At 52.8% G+C, this 15,828-nt stretch overlaps 1 protein-coding gene across 2 annotated transcripts in view; it reads left to right on the top strand.

Moving 5' to 3' along the window:
• UNC13C (unc-13 homolog C) overlaps window positions 1-14,817 on the top strand; it is a 120,903-nt gene extending 106,086 nt beyond the window's left edge. For both annotated transcript variants that reach the window (XM_060259742.1, XM_060259743.1), the window contains exons 30-32: window positions 12,737-12,829; window positions 13,694-13,853; window positions 14,101-14,817. In XM_060259742.1, coding sequence (XP_060115725.1) covers window positions 12,737-12,829; window positions 13,694-13,853; window positions 14,101-14,392 — 545 coding nt within the window. In that variant the 3' untranslated portion in view covers window positions 14,393-14,817. The remainder of the gene's footprint in view (window positions 1-12,736; window positions 12,830-13,693; window positions 13,854-14,100) is intronic.
• The last annotated feature ends 1,011 nt before the right edge of the window (window positions 14,818-15,828 follow it).

Raw genomic sequence — 15,828 nt, 5'->3', positions numbered from 1 at the left:
CTGCGGAGGAGGCTTCCTCGTCAGGGCTCTTCCCCACTGGCGGCGGCCATCTTGGGGAGCGCAAAAAGGCGCGAAACGGGGACAGACCTCAGCCATGCAGCTTCCAGACGCAGGAACGTCCCGATGCCAACCTCCTGGCGGGAGACTCAGTCGCAGATGTGATCCAACCTGCGCTGGAAGCCACGCAGACCTGCCAGCCCCAGTCGGGCTTGGGTAACGTACCCTTTATGGGACCCTCCTTTTTTTACTGAGTTTCTTGAATCAATAAAGCAGATGGTGGGGGCAGCAGTCAGGGCATCTGGCCATAGGAGACCCAGGTCCCCCAGGTCCAGTTCCTCCTCCAGATCACCTTCTCCAAAGAGGTCCAGAGGTAGCTCCAGCCACCATAGGGCTTCAAAGAAACCTCTGCTCTGTGACCAGATGGAGAGCGAAAGATCCATTTCTGAGACCCACTCTCATGATTCCTATGGGGGAGATCGGGAGGAGGGCGAATTCTTATCTGATGAGGAGATAGAGGATTTTGCAGTTCCGGAACCCTCATCACGGTTTTTCAAGGCAGAAGAGTTCCAACCTCTTTTAGCCAAGGTGCTGTCTGCTCTAGACTTACAAACATCACCCGAGGAGCAGGAGTCTCCCCACCCACTAGCCAACCCCAAAAACAAACCCAAGGGAAATACGGAGTTTTTCCCCAGATTCAGATCCTCTGAAAAGGTTTTTCCCTTCCCTGAGTTCTTTGAGCGTCAGTTGAAATCTGAGTGGGCCAAACCTAGTACCAACAGACAGGTACCCAATTCTATCAAGAAGCTCTATGAATTACCTGCCTTTGCTAACGATATGCTGCAAGTACCATTGGTGGATGCACCAATCGCGGCCTTACAGTCACACGGTCTGTTAGCTGAGGATGGCCATGGCTTGGTGCGAGACAACTGGGACAAAAAGATAGACTTGGCCTTGAAGAGGAGCCACGAAGCTATGGCTCTGGCCATCAAGGCAGCTGCGGCCACCTCTATAGTTTCCAGAGCAGCGATCGTCTGGATAAGACGGCTTACCCAGCTACTGCCAGACCTGAATAAACGGGTCCTGGAAGGTACCAGCAGACTCCTTAGGGCCTCCGAATTTCCAGCGGATGCTTCATTGGATGCCCTCACCTTCTCCGCTAGAGCAATGGCATCAAGCACCGTAGCAAGGCGGGGGTTATGGCTCCGGGCTTGGCCGGCAGACATGCACTCGAAGTCCATCGTGTCAGCATACCCATTCCAGGGAGAAAAGCTATTTGGAGACGCCCTGGATAAGATCCTGGTGGAAACACGGGATAAGAAAAAGGCCATGCCCAAGTATCTGCGCCGCTCCGATAAGAGAAGCTTCGGGTCTGGTTCCTTTCGTGCCTCCTCCAGCTTCTCCAAACCAAAACAGGACTTCAGAAGAACAACCTGGGGACAGTCCAAACAGAGTTTCCGAAAGGGCTTCTCCAATTCCCGGTTCCAGAGGAATCAGCCCGATAGGTCCGACAAATTCGAGAAGGGCCCCAAGCCCAACAAAGCATGACTGGAATTCTATTCCAGTGGGGGGCCGTCTACTACACTTCCAGCAGGCGTGGGCGGCCTCGAGGGTCGATGCTTGGACGTTGGAAATCGTTACCCCATAGAATTCAAAAGGGCACCTTGGGATCGTTACTTGGTGTCTCCTCTTCGCTGAAACCCAGAACGAAAAAGCATCACCCTCAAAGCAATTCAATATTTGCTGGAAATTGCAGCGATAGAGCCTGTTCCTCCATTGCAGAGATGTCAAGGCGTCTATTCCATCTTCTTCACGGTGCCCAAGAAAAACGGGGACTGGAGAGCGATTCTAGACCTGAAATTTTTAAACAGATATATCAACCTCCGTCACTTCAGGATGGAGTCCATCAAATCTATAACGGAGTCCCTGCACCATCAGGACTACATGTCTTCTCTGGACCTAACAGAGGCATATCTGCACATTCCAATCCTCCCAGTACATCGCAAGTTTCTTCGTTTTTGCGTAAATGGGACTCACTACCAATTCAGAGCCTTACCTTTCGGCCTGGCGACGGCACCGCGGGTGTTCACCAAGGTGTTGGTGAACCTGATAGCAATCCTCAGACAGAGAGGGTTGCATGTGCACCCTTACCTCGATGACATGCTGATAAGATCCTCGTCGAGGGAGAGTGCGGAGCAGGACGTTATACACACCATATCCTGTCTTCAACAACACGGGTTCATAATCAACATTCCCAAGAGTCATTTACAGCCGTCCCAGAGGCTACAACATCTGGGTATGGTCATCGACACAAGGATGAACTCTGTTTTCCTCCCAGAAGAAAAGATACTGAGGACCAAGGCTTTGGTGCTCCAGATAGTGTGGGAACCATTGTCATCTCTCCAGACCCTGGCATGACTTATGGGTCTTCTAGTCTCAAATCTAGAGGCGCTTCAATGGGGCCGCTTTCACACCAGACAACTTCAGATGTTTTTTGCGCCCTTATCAGATCCAGATCATGGAGAAGCGCCCTATGTCGTTGACTGTTCCCAAGAAGGTCAAGGAGAGTCTCCTGTGGTGGACGAAGGACCACAACCTGCGTCAGGGGAGAACGTTCCTCGTAGAGAAGGAAATACAGCTCTTTTCAGATGCCAGCCTTTCAGGTTGGGGGGCGATCCTCAACGAGATACCTACCCAGGGCCAGTGGACAACCGAGGAGGCGAGTCTTCCCATCAACCTTCTGGGACTCCGTGCCATTCGACTGGCTCTCCTGTACTTTCAGAACCAGGTGACCGGGAGGCATGTCCTGGTTCGAACGGACAATATCACTGCCAAGGCTTATTTAAACAATCAAGGGGGGTCCAGGTCGACTTCCCTTCACAAGGAGGCCGTGAAACTGTTCGAATGGGCGGAGAGTCATCTAAAGTCCATAAGGGCGGAGCATATCAAGGGGACTTGCAATATCAAGGCGGACTGGCTCAGCCGGGAGAGCATTGAATCGGGAGAGTGGTCTCTCAACAAGAAGCCTTTCTTAACGATAGTGACACGCTTCGGCCCGCCGGTGTTGGACCTCTTTGCGTCTTCTCAGAACCACCAGCTTCCTCGATTCCACACGAGGTACTACCACTACCAAGTGGAGGCCACGGACGCATTAACTTCTCCCTGGCCGCAAGGCCTTCTTTACACCTTTCCCCCAATCCCGATCATTCCAAGGTTGCTCAGAAGGATCAGGCTGCTAAGGGCCGACGTCATTCTGGTTGCTCCCTGGTGGCCGCGACGTCACTGGTTCTCATCAATCCAACAGATGTCAGTAGCGGATCCGCTTCACTTACCAATCTGTCCAGACATGCTGTTACAGGGCCCGGTGTGGCATCCTCATCCAGACTGGCTGAGGTTGACCGCTTGGAGGTTGAACGGCGCTCTCTCCTAGATCTTGGTTATGCAAGTGACGTGACGAACACCATCCTAGCATCCAGAAAAAGCTCCACAACGCGGATCTACGACATGTCCTGGAAAGCCTTCCACAGATGATGTCGGAGAAAAGCCGTGGACCCATTGCATCCTTCTGTCCCCAAGATCCTGCAGTTCCTTCAGGACGGTCTCCATTCTGGATTGAAGCCAGCTACCCTCAAACGTCAGGTGGCAGCCTTATCCTCAGTTCTCCAGCAGGTGGACGGCGTAAACCTCTCATCTCACCCCCATATTCAACGCTTCCTTAGAGGAGCCTCCATGAATTCTCCACCACAAGTACATCGGTTTCCTACCTGGAGATTGAACCTGGTACTCTCGGCCCTAACAGGTCCTCCTTTCGAGCCCTTAAGTTCTGTATCCCTAAAGTTCAGGCGTATGAAGACCATCTTTCTGGTGGCAATAACATCGGCCAGAAGAGTCTCAGAGATCGGGGCCTTATCGGTTAAGAGGGAACTGTGTGTGTTCCACAAGGACAAGGTGATCCTCTATCCGGACCCTACCTTCCAACTGAAGGTCTCTTCTAGATTCCATCAGAGTCAAGAGATCAACTTACCATCCTTCTGTCCGGATCCCAATCATCCCAAGGAGCGCGCATGGCATACCTTAGACGTGCGAAGAGCAATTAAGGTCTATCTTACAAGAACTGAATCTATCCGAAAATCAGACTTCATGTTCATTAATATAGCGGCTCCTAGACTGGGACAGAAGATGTCCAAATCAGCAATTAGCTACGCCATCAAGCAGTGTATATCGGAGGCGTATAAGGCGTTAAACCTTCACGTACCACCAGGGATCACTGCACACTCAACCAGGAGTGCGGCCACCAATGCTGCCTTCAACAGGAATGCCTCCATAGAGGAGGTGTGCAAGGCAGCTACGTGGTCATCTATCTCCACTTTCATCCGACACTATAAGTTGAACGCATATGCGTCGGCGGACGCAGCCTTTGGCAGACGAATCCTGCAACACATGCTGCCTGAGTAGGACGATCCCACCCTGTATGACATACTGCTATGGGAGCACCCAAGATGTCCTCCGCCTCTTAGGGAGAACGACCCTTGGCACTTACCGTGAGGGGTCCTTCTCCTAAGAGGACAGGAGGACATCTTGCCCTCCCCTTCTTCTATCGTCCTACCTCGGGCAGCATCTATCTTTTATGTGTCTGGATCTAACTTCTTCTCCTGTAGTCTCATCTACAGCTGTTGATTACTCTTTAACACAGGCTACCTGTAGTTTACCTGTTTTTTCTCAGTTTCTATATGAGTTTATTTCAGTCGGTTTGGGAGGCTCATGCCAAGTTTTTGTACCGACCACCAGTTAGCTCACCTTTTTTTCATAGCAGCGATGGTTGCAAGAGTTTTTTACTGCTTCTCGGAGTCACCCGAACTGGAAGGAGGGTGGTTCCCACATCCACAGGAAGGGGAAGTTTTTTAAGATTCCTGCCTCCCTGATTGGACGGTGGGAAACACCCAAGATGTCCTCCTGTCCTCTTAGGAGAAGGACCCCTCACGGTAAGTGCCAAGGGTCGTTCGCCTCTGTTTTTTGGAAGAGTCCTTTAGACAAGATGAGAGATGCCGTTTAGGGAGACTGGGGCAATTGTCCCCCTCCCCTTGGTGCCTCCAGTCCCACGGAGGGAGGGGGGCGTCCCTCTGAAGGTTTCTGGTGGCCCCCCAAAATGTGGCTGTGAGGAAGACCAGCCTCAGGACCTGGGGCTACAAGGAGCCCTCCTGTTTGGCCTGGTCTTACTTGGGAGGAGCTGTGGAGGGTGGGGGGGGCACAATTCACCAGCACCCCTGCCTGTTTGGCTGGATGTTTGGGTTGCATCCAAGAGCCCGTGGCTACAGGGATTTCCCTTCAGTTTAGGAAAGGAACACATGAGTTCAGCCCTGGAATCCAACAGGGAAGCTGCAAGAGACCACCCAGCCAGCACCAGTTGCTGAAGAGGGAAAGAGCTGCCCCTTCCCCAGCCACGTTTCAGGGCAAGACGGCCTCATGTCCCTCGGAGCGGGAGTGGCTGCTGTGCTCTGCTGGTCAGGCAGGTGGCGCTGCACTGCAGCCACTGCTGGCTCTCCCATCTGTGGCAGTGGGAAGGGGGATGGCAGAGCCTTTCTGGCAATGGCACCCCTAGTATTTTTCTCTCTTCCATCACATGCCCATCACTGTCTGGTTGGAGAGGCCAGGCAAAGTTTCTGGCTCAGTATTAAGAAGAACTTCCTGACCGTTAGAGCGGTTCCTCAGTAGAACGGGCTTCCTTCTCGGGAGGTGGTGGGCTCTCCTTCCTTGGAGGTTTTTAAAAAGAGACTAGAAGAAGAAGAAGAAGATATTGGATTTATATCCCGCCCTCCACTCCGAAGAGTCTCAGAGCGGCTCACAATCTCCTTTACCTTCCCCCCCCCCCCCACAACAGTCACCCTGTGAGGTGGGTGGGGCTGGAGAGGGCTCTCACAGCAGCTGCCCTTTCAAGGACAACCTCTGCCAGAGCTATGGCTGACCCAAGGCCATGCTAGCAGGTGCAAGTGGAGGAGTGGGGAATCAAACCCGGTTCTCCCAGATAAGAGTCTGCACACTTAACCACTACACCAAACCGGCTAGATGGCCACCTGACAGCAATGAAGATCCTGTGAATTTAGGGGGAGGTCTTTGTGAGTTTCCTGCATTGTGCAGGGGGTTGGATTAGATGACCCTTCCAACTCTTCTAGGATTCTAACAGGCTTCCTCCTCGGGAAGTGGTGGGCTCTCCTTCCTTGTTGGTTTTTACACAGGCGAGATGGCCACCTGACAGCAATGAAGATCCTGTGAATTTAGGGGGAGGTGTTTGTGAGATCTTCTTCGTGGTCTCTGTGCAGTCCCACACATGGGTTTTCCTATCAGGACGAACCCTACCTCGGAGATTTTAAATAGCTAGCCTAGGCGTTATTTTTGGCGCGCACTCCCTCCCGCTCTGGGGAGCAGGCATCCACTGCGCATGCCTGTAGCGCGAGGGAGGCGCCCAACCCACTCAGTTTCTTTCCAACCGCCGCCCGGGATAGTCCTACCTCGTTGCGCTCCTCACTTACCTCAGATATCTAGCCTTCGTTTTCCTCAAGTTTCCTCTTATTTCATCCTTCGCTATTTCTTCATATTCTTATCTTCAAAAAAAAAAAAAAAAAAGATTTAGATAAATATCTTCCCCGCTTTTTCCTCAGACCTCCCTTCCCCCACCCCCACCCACCCCCCCGGGCGTATGGAAGGAAGGGACAGTAAAATAACTTTCAAAAGGTGCTCGCGCTGTAGGGCGAAAATCCCTACATCGGACGGGCATTCGCTTTGCTTGTTCTGTTTGGGAGAATCCCATAAAGTGGACGCCTGTGCGCACTGCCTTCAATTTTGCAAACAGGCGCGAAAAAACAGAGCCGCTAGACTCAGAAGCCACTTAATGGAGTCTGTGCTCCAGCCTGATATGTCGCAATCTTCGTCAGCAAGTAAGTCGCCTCCCCTACTGACTCCCCAAGGGGACGGCGCAAGGTCGGCAGCTTCAGTGGCCATTGCTCCCAGCAAGCATAAGTCCGGCGATGCCGCGAAAGCCGGCGACGGCGCGAGAACGTCAGAACAAACGGCCGCGGCGACTAAACCAAAGGGCGGGAAGCACACTAAGAAACATAAGCATTCCGACCCGAAGGGCCAGAAGGATTCGAGAAAACCGTCCGATCCGAAGGCTCCGCGGAAACCGACAGACCCGAAGGACCCGAAGATTCCGAAGGACTCGAGAAAATCCTCCGAACAACAGAATGAGCCTGAGACGCAATGCGAGCCTTCCACTCCCGGATCCGACACCCAGGAAGTGACCACCCCGGCTACGGAGTCGCCGCACCAGCAGACGGAAGAAGTTATTCCCATTCCGTCCCGATCCCCTTCCCCGCATGGATCCATGCTAGACCCTGCGCTGGAGCCGATTCGAGACCCGCAACAGTGGACTCGACACCACATCAATCCTAGATCGTTCCGCGATATGTCGAATCCCATCCAGTACAAACATGATGCTTACAGGTACTTCGATGCGCATCGGTTCCCAGCCAGGTCTCCCAGCATGGAGAGATATAGGTATCATCATGCGCGTTTCCCGGAGAGATCCCCTAGTAGAGGGAGGGACCGCCATCGCTACAACCCGAGATCTCGGTCCCCATCCATGTCCCCGAGGCGACGCCATTATGCTTCTAGGTCTCCTTCCATCGAATCCCATGCATGCTGCGGATACCATCATTCTCGGTACCGAACCGATTATCACATGAACCCATCCAAGGAAGCGACTCCTGTCCAACGGAGCAAGCAACCACCGAGACAGCCGTCTCCGACTCCTTCCACTTCGACTTCTAAACCTAGGGGTGCGATTCCAGTGGAACCCAAAAGCACGACTCCAACCAGACCGGACCTACCTGAACCCGAACCTGACTCTGATGCTGAATCCGAAGCTCAATCATCGGATTCGATACAGTCCATGTCCCCTGGGTCCCCTGCTTCAGATATCGCCAAGCCCGCGGATTTGTCACCTTCCGAAGGGGCAAAGACATACCTGGACTTGATTGCCAATATGGCCTCTGCACTTAACGTAACTCTTACTTCGGATGCACCCAAGGTGACAGACGTGGTACACGACCTGGTGCACTCAGATTTACCTGCTGGTTCCTTTCTGCCGATGCTGCCGGTACACCTAGAAGCCATCAAAGAAGCTTGGGACAACCCAGCCTCCATTCCCCCGACTTCAAAACGAATCGAATCCCTTTATAGGATCCAAGCACCGGATTCGAAATTTTTATTTAGCCATCCAGCACCGAATTCTCTGATAGTGCATTCATCTTCTAAAACCAAACAGACCCGCCACCCGGTACCCCCTGAGAAGGAAGGCAGGAAGTTAGATACTCTTGGAAGGAAAATGTATTCAATCTCGACGGCAACTGCCAAGATCAACAATTACCTAGCATACTTCGCCGCGTATTCCCACAATATCTCCTCCCAACTGAATACGCTAGTCTCTGCCCTGCCTGAGCCCTCCCAGAAACAAGCCTGCAAGCTACTTCAGGAGCTCAACAGGATTTCAAAGCAACAGATAAACACCATCCGTCACTCTGTGGGGTGCACTTCCAAGGCGATGGCCGCCTCCATTGCCCTAAGACGACATGCTTGGCTTCGATCCTCTTCGTTGCAGCCTGATCTAAAATTCAAGATAGAAGACCTTCCCTTCGATGGCCAAGGTCTCTTTAATGCCACAACGGACGATATACTGTCCACCGTGGACGACAGCCGCAAACGAGCGAAAAGATTGGGGGTAGCCCAACAGCAGCAACAACAACAGAGCTATAAGCCCAGATCATGGAAACCAACCCCCTTCAAACGTTCCAGATCCCCTCGACAATCTGAATACTGGAAACGTAAAGCTCCTCCTCCAAAGCAATCCTTTAACCAGAGACAGCAGAGACCACAACCACCTAAAAAGGCTGCATCTTCATCGAAGCAGTCTCTTTGACTTTCTACCTCTACCACTTCAGCACGTCTCCAGGCTTCTTCCATTTCTCGACAATTGGCAACAAATAACCACAGACAAATGGGTTCTGAACATTATTTTGAGGGGCTACTCCATAGAGTTCCAAGCACCACCAAAAAGACATCATTTTGTTTCCACTCCCCCATCACCTTCCCTTCAGGAAGAAATAGACACCTTAACAGCCAAAGCGGCTATAGAGCCTGTCCCAGTCCAGTATCATCGGACAGGTTTTTATTCCAGGTACTTTCTAGTCCCGAAAAGGGATGGGGGACAGCGCCCGATTCTGGATCTAAGAGCCCTAAACAAATTCATCCGCCACAGAAAATTCAGAATGATCACCTTACAATCGATTCTGCCATTAATCCCCAGAAACTCCTGGATGGCACTGGTAGATTTACAGGACGCATACTTCCACCTGACAATACACCAATGCCACAGGAAGTTTCTGCGTTTCGCCGTTGGCAACAACCACTACCAGTTCCGAGCTCTGCCCTTCGGACTTTCCACGGCACCACGGACATTCACAAAATGTATGGCGGTTATTGCAGCGTACCTCAGGCAACGCGGCGTTGCAACCTACCCATACATAGACGATTGGCTCCTTGTGGGAGCTTCAAGGACACAGTTGATGAAGGACATTTCCATCACACTTGCGCTCCTAGCAAACCTGGGCCTCCAGGTCAATCATCAAAAGTCACACCTTACCCCAACTCAAGACATTCAGTTTATTGGGGCTCGTTTGTGCACCACGGACCACAAGGCGTATCTTCCTGTGGACAGGATATCCTCCATTCAGACGCTGGCCACACAAATAATGCAACAACCCAAGCAAGCGGCCTTCAACATTCAGCGCATGTTAGGACTTATGGCAGCCACAACGGCAGTTCTGACACACGCAAGACTACGCATGCGAACCCTACAAATCTGGTTCGTCCGCGCGTTTCGACCCCAACACCAATCTCAAGGAACGGTCCTCACTGTTCCGAGCCACATCCTCCCTTCGCTCGAATGGTGGACAGTTCGAGCTCACCTGCTTGCGGGAATGCCCTTTTTACGGCCAAGTCCATCAGCAGTGGTTACAACAGACGCCTCGAGATGGGGCTGGGGAGCTCATCTCGACGTACTCACGGTCCAGGGGCAATGGACACCGTACGAACAGTCGCTCCACATCAATTGCTTAGAGCTTCTAGCCGTTCACAGAGCGTTAAAATCGTTCCTTCCATCTCTTCAAGGCCTACACGTACAGATCGCCTCAGACAATGTGGCGACGGTTTTTTATATAAACAGGCAAGGAGGGACAGCATCCACCCGCCTTTGCAAAAGAGCAATGCACCTGTGGCATTGGAGTATTGCCCATCAGATCCACCTCACTGCGGTACATCTTCCTGGCATACAGAATGTTCAAGCGGACAGACTGAGCAGATATTCCATCAACGACCACGAGTGGTCACTCCACCGGTCATACCTTCTGCCAGTATTCCGGAAATTCGGAACTCCGTCAATAGATGCGTTTGCTGCACCAGAAAATGCACAGTGTGCGATCTTTTTTATGAGAGGTCCGCCCTCACAACAGTCTGCAGGGGATGCCTTCATACAGACGTGGACCGGTCCACTACACTTCCTCTTCCCTCCCTTTCCGTTAATAACACGGTGCATACAGAAAATTCAACTGGACAACACAGATTGCATTCTCGTGACGCCATGGTGGCCACGTCAGCCATGGTTCACAACCCTTCTCCTCCTGTCAGAAAGCACTTACCATCACTTCCCTCTGGCACACAACCTCCTGTCCCAACAGAACGGCAGGGTTCTGCACCACGACCCGAACAGACTTCGCCTGACGGCCTGGAGGATATGTTCTCAGACTTTCCTGAAGGAGTAAGACACGTTCTCCTTAATGCAAGGAAACCGTCAACAAGGAAGTCATATTCCATGAAATGGAAAAGGTTTTCCATCTACGCTACCAAGCATAATTTCAGACCCTCCTCGGCTTCCATGCCTCAAATCTTAGCATATACACTGCATTTGTCAGAAAAGGGCCTTACGTACTCCTCTCTGAAGGTGCACCTGGCAGCAATCTCAGCTTTTCACCCGCATGTACAGGGTCGAACTGTTTTCTCACACCCTGCTGCGAAATCCTTCTTAAAGGGAATCTTACATTTGCACCCACCACTACGGCAAATGTATCCTAGCTGGAGTTTGTCACTAGTGCTTAGCCAACTAGTAAAACCGCCTTTTGAACCTATGGCTACGATACCACTTCACCTCCTCTCATGGAAAACGGCTCTTTTAGTTGCACTCACCTCTGCTAAAAGAGCAAGTGATCTCTGCGCGTTCAGAGCGGACTCGCCTTACACCATGTTTCACCATGATAAGGTGGTGTTACGGCCAGATCCCGCTTTCTTACCGAAGGTGGTCTCCGCATTCCATCTGCATAGAACCACTACCTTACCTGCCTTTTTCCAACGGCCTACGGATAAGGGCCAAGAAGCTCTACACTGTCTAGACGTGAGAAGAGCACTCGCCTACTATATAGATCGAACTGCATCGTTCCGCACAGACTCCAGACTTTTCGTGGCCTACGGCCGCCGTCATAAGGGAAAAAAGATATCTACGCAGAGACTATCAAAGTGGTTGGTTGCTGCTATAGAGCTGTGCTACAAGCTCGCGAAGCAACCAGTTCCATCTGCCATAAGAGCTCATTCTACAAGAGCTTTGTCAACGTCATCTGCCCTTGCCAGGGGTGTATCCATGGAGGACATTTGCGCTGCTGCCGCTTGGTCTTCCTCCTCGACCTTCGCCACGCACTACGCTTTGGACGTTCGTGCTAGGCGGGATGCATCTTTTGGACAGGCAGTTCTTCGCTCCATCTTTGACTAAGAAGCTGGTCCGGGCTTGGTGAGTAGTTACTTACCTTATAGCCTATAATGTGCTGCCTATGTTGCACTAACCTTTGCACTATTTTTTCCTCCAACTCTAGTGCCAGCACCCACCGCCTTGCAGATCAGCTTATCAGTCACCCATGTGTGGGACTGCACAGAGACCACGAAGAAGATAAACAGGTTACTCACCTGTAATTGATGATCTTCGAGTGGTCATCTGTGCAGTCACACACGCCCGCCCAGCCGTCCCCGCTGCTGGCTACTTGTCTTATATATCCGCGCTCCTATTATGTCAGCGGCGGGGAAAGAAACTGAGTGGGTTGGGCGCCTCCCTCGCGCTACAGGCATGCGCAGTGGATGCCTGCTCCCCAGAGCGGGAGGGAGTGCGCGCCAAAAATAACGCCTAGGCTAGCTATTTAAAATCTCCGAGGTAGGGTTCGTCCTGATAGGAAAACCCATGTGTGTGACTGCACAGATGACCACTCGAAGATCATCAATTACAGGTGAGTAACCTGTTTTTTCCTGCATTGTGCAGGGGGTTGGACTAGATGACCCTGGAGGTCCCTTCCAACTATGATTCTAGGATTTTATGAAGTCCTGTAGGAGACAATCTCCTCTTTCGATGAAGGCCCCACAATGCTGGCATTCTCCTCTGGGTTGCTGCCACCGCTGATCTAAAACACTCCCCCTCCCCCCCATAATGGATTTGAAGGACAATGTTGAGTTTTGTTTTAATTGATTGCTGACCAGGGACCCCACCCACATGTGCACACAGAGTGCCCCACTCGTGTCCTCTGGGCTCCTGTGCCTTTGGCTCTCTCTCCCTCTGTCCAGGACCCTGGGCACTGACCCTGGCCTTCCTTTGCAGACCAGGCAACCAACAACACCGTGGGAGACATCTCTGTGCAGGTGGACCTGGCCACGCACCCCGGCACCGGAGAGCATAAGGTCTCCGTCAAAGGTCAGTGGGAAGCAGCCACAGAAGTACGGTAGTGGGACCGCTGGGCCTTCAGCGCCATCGGCCTGCAGGGCTGGAGGCAGCGGTCAGCTAGAGCCTGCCTGTGGACACAGAAGGGTGGGCAAGCAGAGGGTGGCTTCTTCTGCACCCAATTCTGCAGCTGCTTGGCACTGAGAGCCACGCGAAAGACCTTGGGACCCCCAACGCTGGTTCATTTCAACAGGGTTTGTGTGGGAGGGGTCAAGGGGGGGGGCTTCCCCCAGAGATTCTGGCATCCTGCCCCTCCTCCCCCCCTCGACTTTTGCAGCCCTCTGTTTCCATCCACAGCTCCCCTTCTCCCTCTGCAGGGCGGGAGTGGCTTTAGATGCCGCTAAACTCTCTCCAGGGTCTCAGGCAGGGCTGCTGCTGCTGAGATCTTGCCAGGTGGAGGTGCCAAGGATGGCGCTTGGACCACTGAGGCACACCACCCCTCTGGCTTGCTGTCGGCTGCTCCACTCAGCAGGTGGCAGTTGGTGGCTAGCCTGGGCCAGTGGGTCCCTGGCCTTTTCCCCCTGCAGAGCTGCAGCCTGTCGGTTGGGTCTGGCAGCACGACTGGCTGTGCTTCAGCACCTCCCGCCTCTTGCACTCCCCTACAGGATGTTGTGCTTCCTTTGGTGTCTGCACCTGGGGGTCTGTGGCCAAGGAGGCACTGCTCTCCCTCTGGGGGGTGGGGGGCAAACCCACACAGCTGCTGCCTGCTGAGCCCAACCCTGGGACTCCAGGCCAGCCTTGTCCCCTCTGCCTCCTTGGGGGGGGTGAGGGCCCTGCATGCGCAGCAGGTGCCCCCCACTGAGCCACAGCCTGGCCCCGCTTGTTGTGGTGTTTCAGTGGTGGCCATCAACAACCTCAGCTGGCAAACCAGCGCCATGTTCCGGCCCTTTGTGGAGGTCTGCATCCTGGGCCCCAGCCTCGGCGACAAGAGGAGGAAGCACGGCACCAAGACCAAGAGCAATACCTGGTCCCCCAAGTACAACGAGACATTCCAGTTGTAAGTCGGGTTGGCCTTTCCTACCTGAAGCCTAGCTGTAGCCCTTCCCTTTTGCAAGAGAGCAAGCTGGCCCAAAGCTCAGCCACTCCCACCTGCCCCTGCCTGTCGTCCAGGGGGCTCCAGGAGTGCAGCCAGCCAGCCCTCCGTGTGGCTCGTTCCCTGGTGGCGGCCTGTGCTGGGGGGGTGGGGGCTGCTTCAGGCTGACCTCTGCTTGAACTGGTCAACGTGCTGTGCACTCTCTTCCCAGCCTGCTGAGCCAGGGAGAAAGGCTGGCCGCCTACGAGCTTCACCTCTCCGTGAAGGACTACTGCTTTGCCCGGGAAGACCGCATCATCGGCATGGCCGTCATCCAGCTGCGCAGCATCACCGAGAGGGGCAGCAGTGGCACTGCCGCCTGGTACCCGCTGCTGCGGAGCCTCCACCTGGACACCACCGGCTTGACGATCCTGCGGATACTTTCTCAGCGGACCAACGACGATGTGGCAAAAGAGTTTGTCCGACTCAAGTCTGAAACACGCTCCGTAGAGGAGACGGCCTGAAACTCCTCACGACAAGTAAATGCAAAATGTCAGCGCCAAGCTCCTTGACCCAGTGTTATCGACGTCTGAACCCTGCATGTGTGTGCGGCTCCGTGGGAATGTTTCACTAACTCTGTTTCCGTGTTTGCAGAATATAAGTACTACATTTGCAAGGTATGTCAAAGAGCTGTGATATCTTTTATACGTATTTTGGTCTTTGAAAAGGAGTAACTCATTCAATGAAGTGCCAAAACTACCGTTAAGAGCAAAATGATTAATGGCATATTTTGAAATGTTGATTTTTGTCTCCCCTGCTGTGTAAAGGTTTCCGAATAACGTGTCAGTTTTTTGGGTTGAGTCATTTGCTGTCTTCACTGGATTACCGTGCTGCCTATTCAGCCTCGTCCTCGTCTTAACTGAGTCGTCTCCTCCTCCCCCACCCCACCCCCTCCCCTGCCCCACCTGGCCTGCTCTCGCAGGCTTCCATTTTATGCAAACTCTGTTTCAAGTCTCCCTCCCCAAGACCTTTTTCTACCACAACTTACAGATGCAGTTACTTCAAGAAAGGGTTTGTAATTTTATAATTGCTGATATAAAGAAATAATTTTTGCATACACTTTTAAAAAAAAGTGGAAATGTTTTATGCTGATGTTTTTTTCCAACCTTTCATATATATCACTGTGAAGAAATGCTGTTCCAGCATGGCCTCTAGACACTATGCTTAACCACGTTTGTTACTGATGTTTGATATCTTGAAATAACTTTGTTCTCCCAAACTGCCAAGGTAACAACATCACATTTGTACTTCAAAGGGCATGCTCGCCCTCCTCCTCCCCCACCCCCCAGTTCAGTGACCTGCTGCAAGTCCCGGGCAGAAGAGAGAAGAGGCCTCTTCCTTGCCTGGCTTTAAGGGAGCGCAAGAGCTCCGGGCAAGTGACCTCCCCCCCCCCCCTTGCCGTGGATGGGGAGGGCCAGAGGAGGCACAGGCCTGGGGGAGTGAGGGGAGGGTGCCCGCAGGGGGAGGCGCCCAGCAGAGTTCCGTGGGGTGCCAGGAGACGGGAGGCCTCAGGGTGAGTGAGAGGGAGGATGCTGCTGCTACTGCTGCTGCTGGGTGGTTTCTGCCAACAGCCCCTTAGGAGGAGCAAAGTCGCCACTGACAGCTCTTGCTCTGACCATTACCAGCGTTTCCTTTACATCCTCAGCTGAAATCTCATTCGGCTATGTGCTTTCTTACTTACTTTGATTTTCTTACAAGTTCAAAGGTTTCTACTTATGCAACTTGACTGTGTCCTGCACTGAGGCAAAATCCATGTGCTGTAAATATATTTCGTGGACAATTGTAAAATAAAACGAGAAACTGCTTCCCGTGGTCTCCTTGACGTGAGTGGGGCAGCCCCCCCTGCACTGAAGGCAGCCAGAGCAGCAAGGCAGGCCGGGCAGAGGAGAGCCAGCAATCC

This window comes from Heteronotia binoei, chromosome 19 (genome assembly GCF_032191835.1).
Source record: "Heteronotia binoei isolate CCM8104 ecotype False Entrance Well chromosome 19, APGP_CSIRO_Hbin_v1, whole genome shotgun sequence".
Taxonomy (NCBI): Eukaryota; Metazoa; Chordata; class Lepidosauria; order Squamata; family Gekkonidae; genus Heteronotia; species Heteronotia binoei.
The sequence above is the reverse complement of the archived record's forward strand: the minus strand, read 5'-3'. Positions and strand labels throughout refer to the sequence as shown.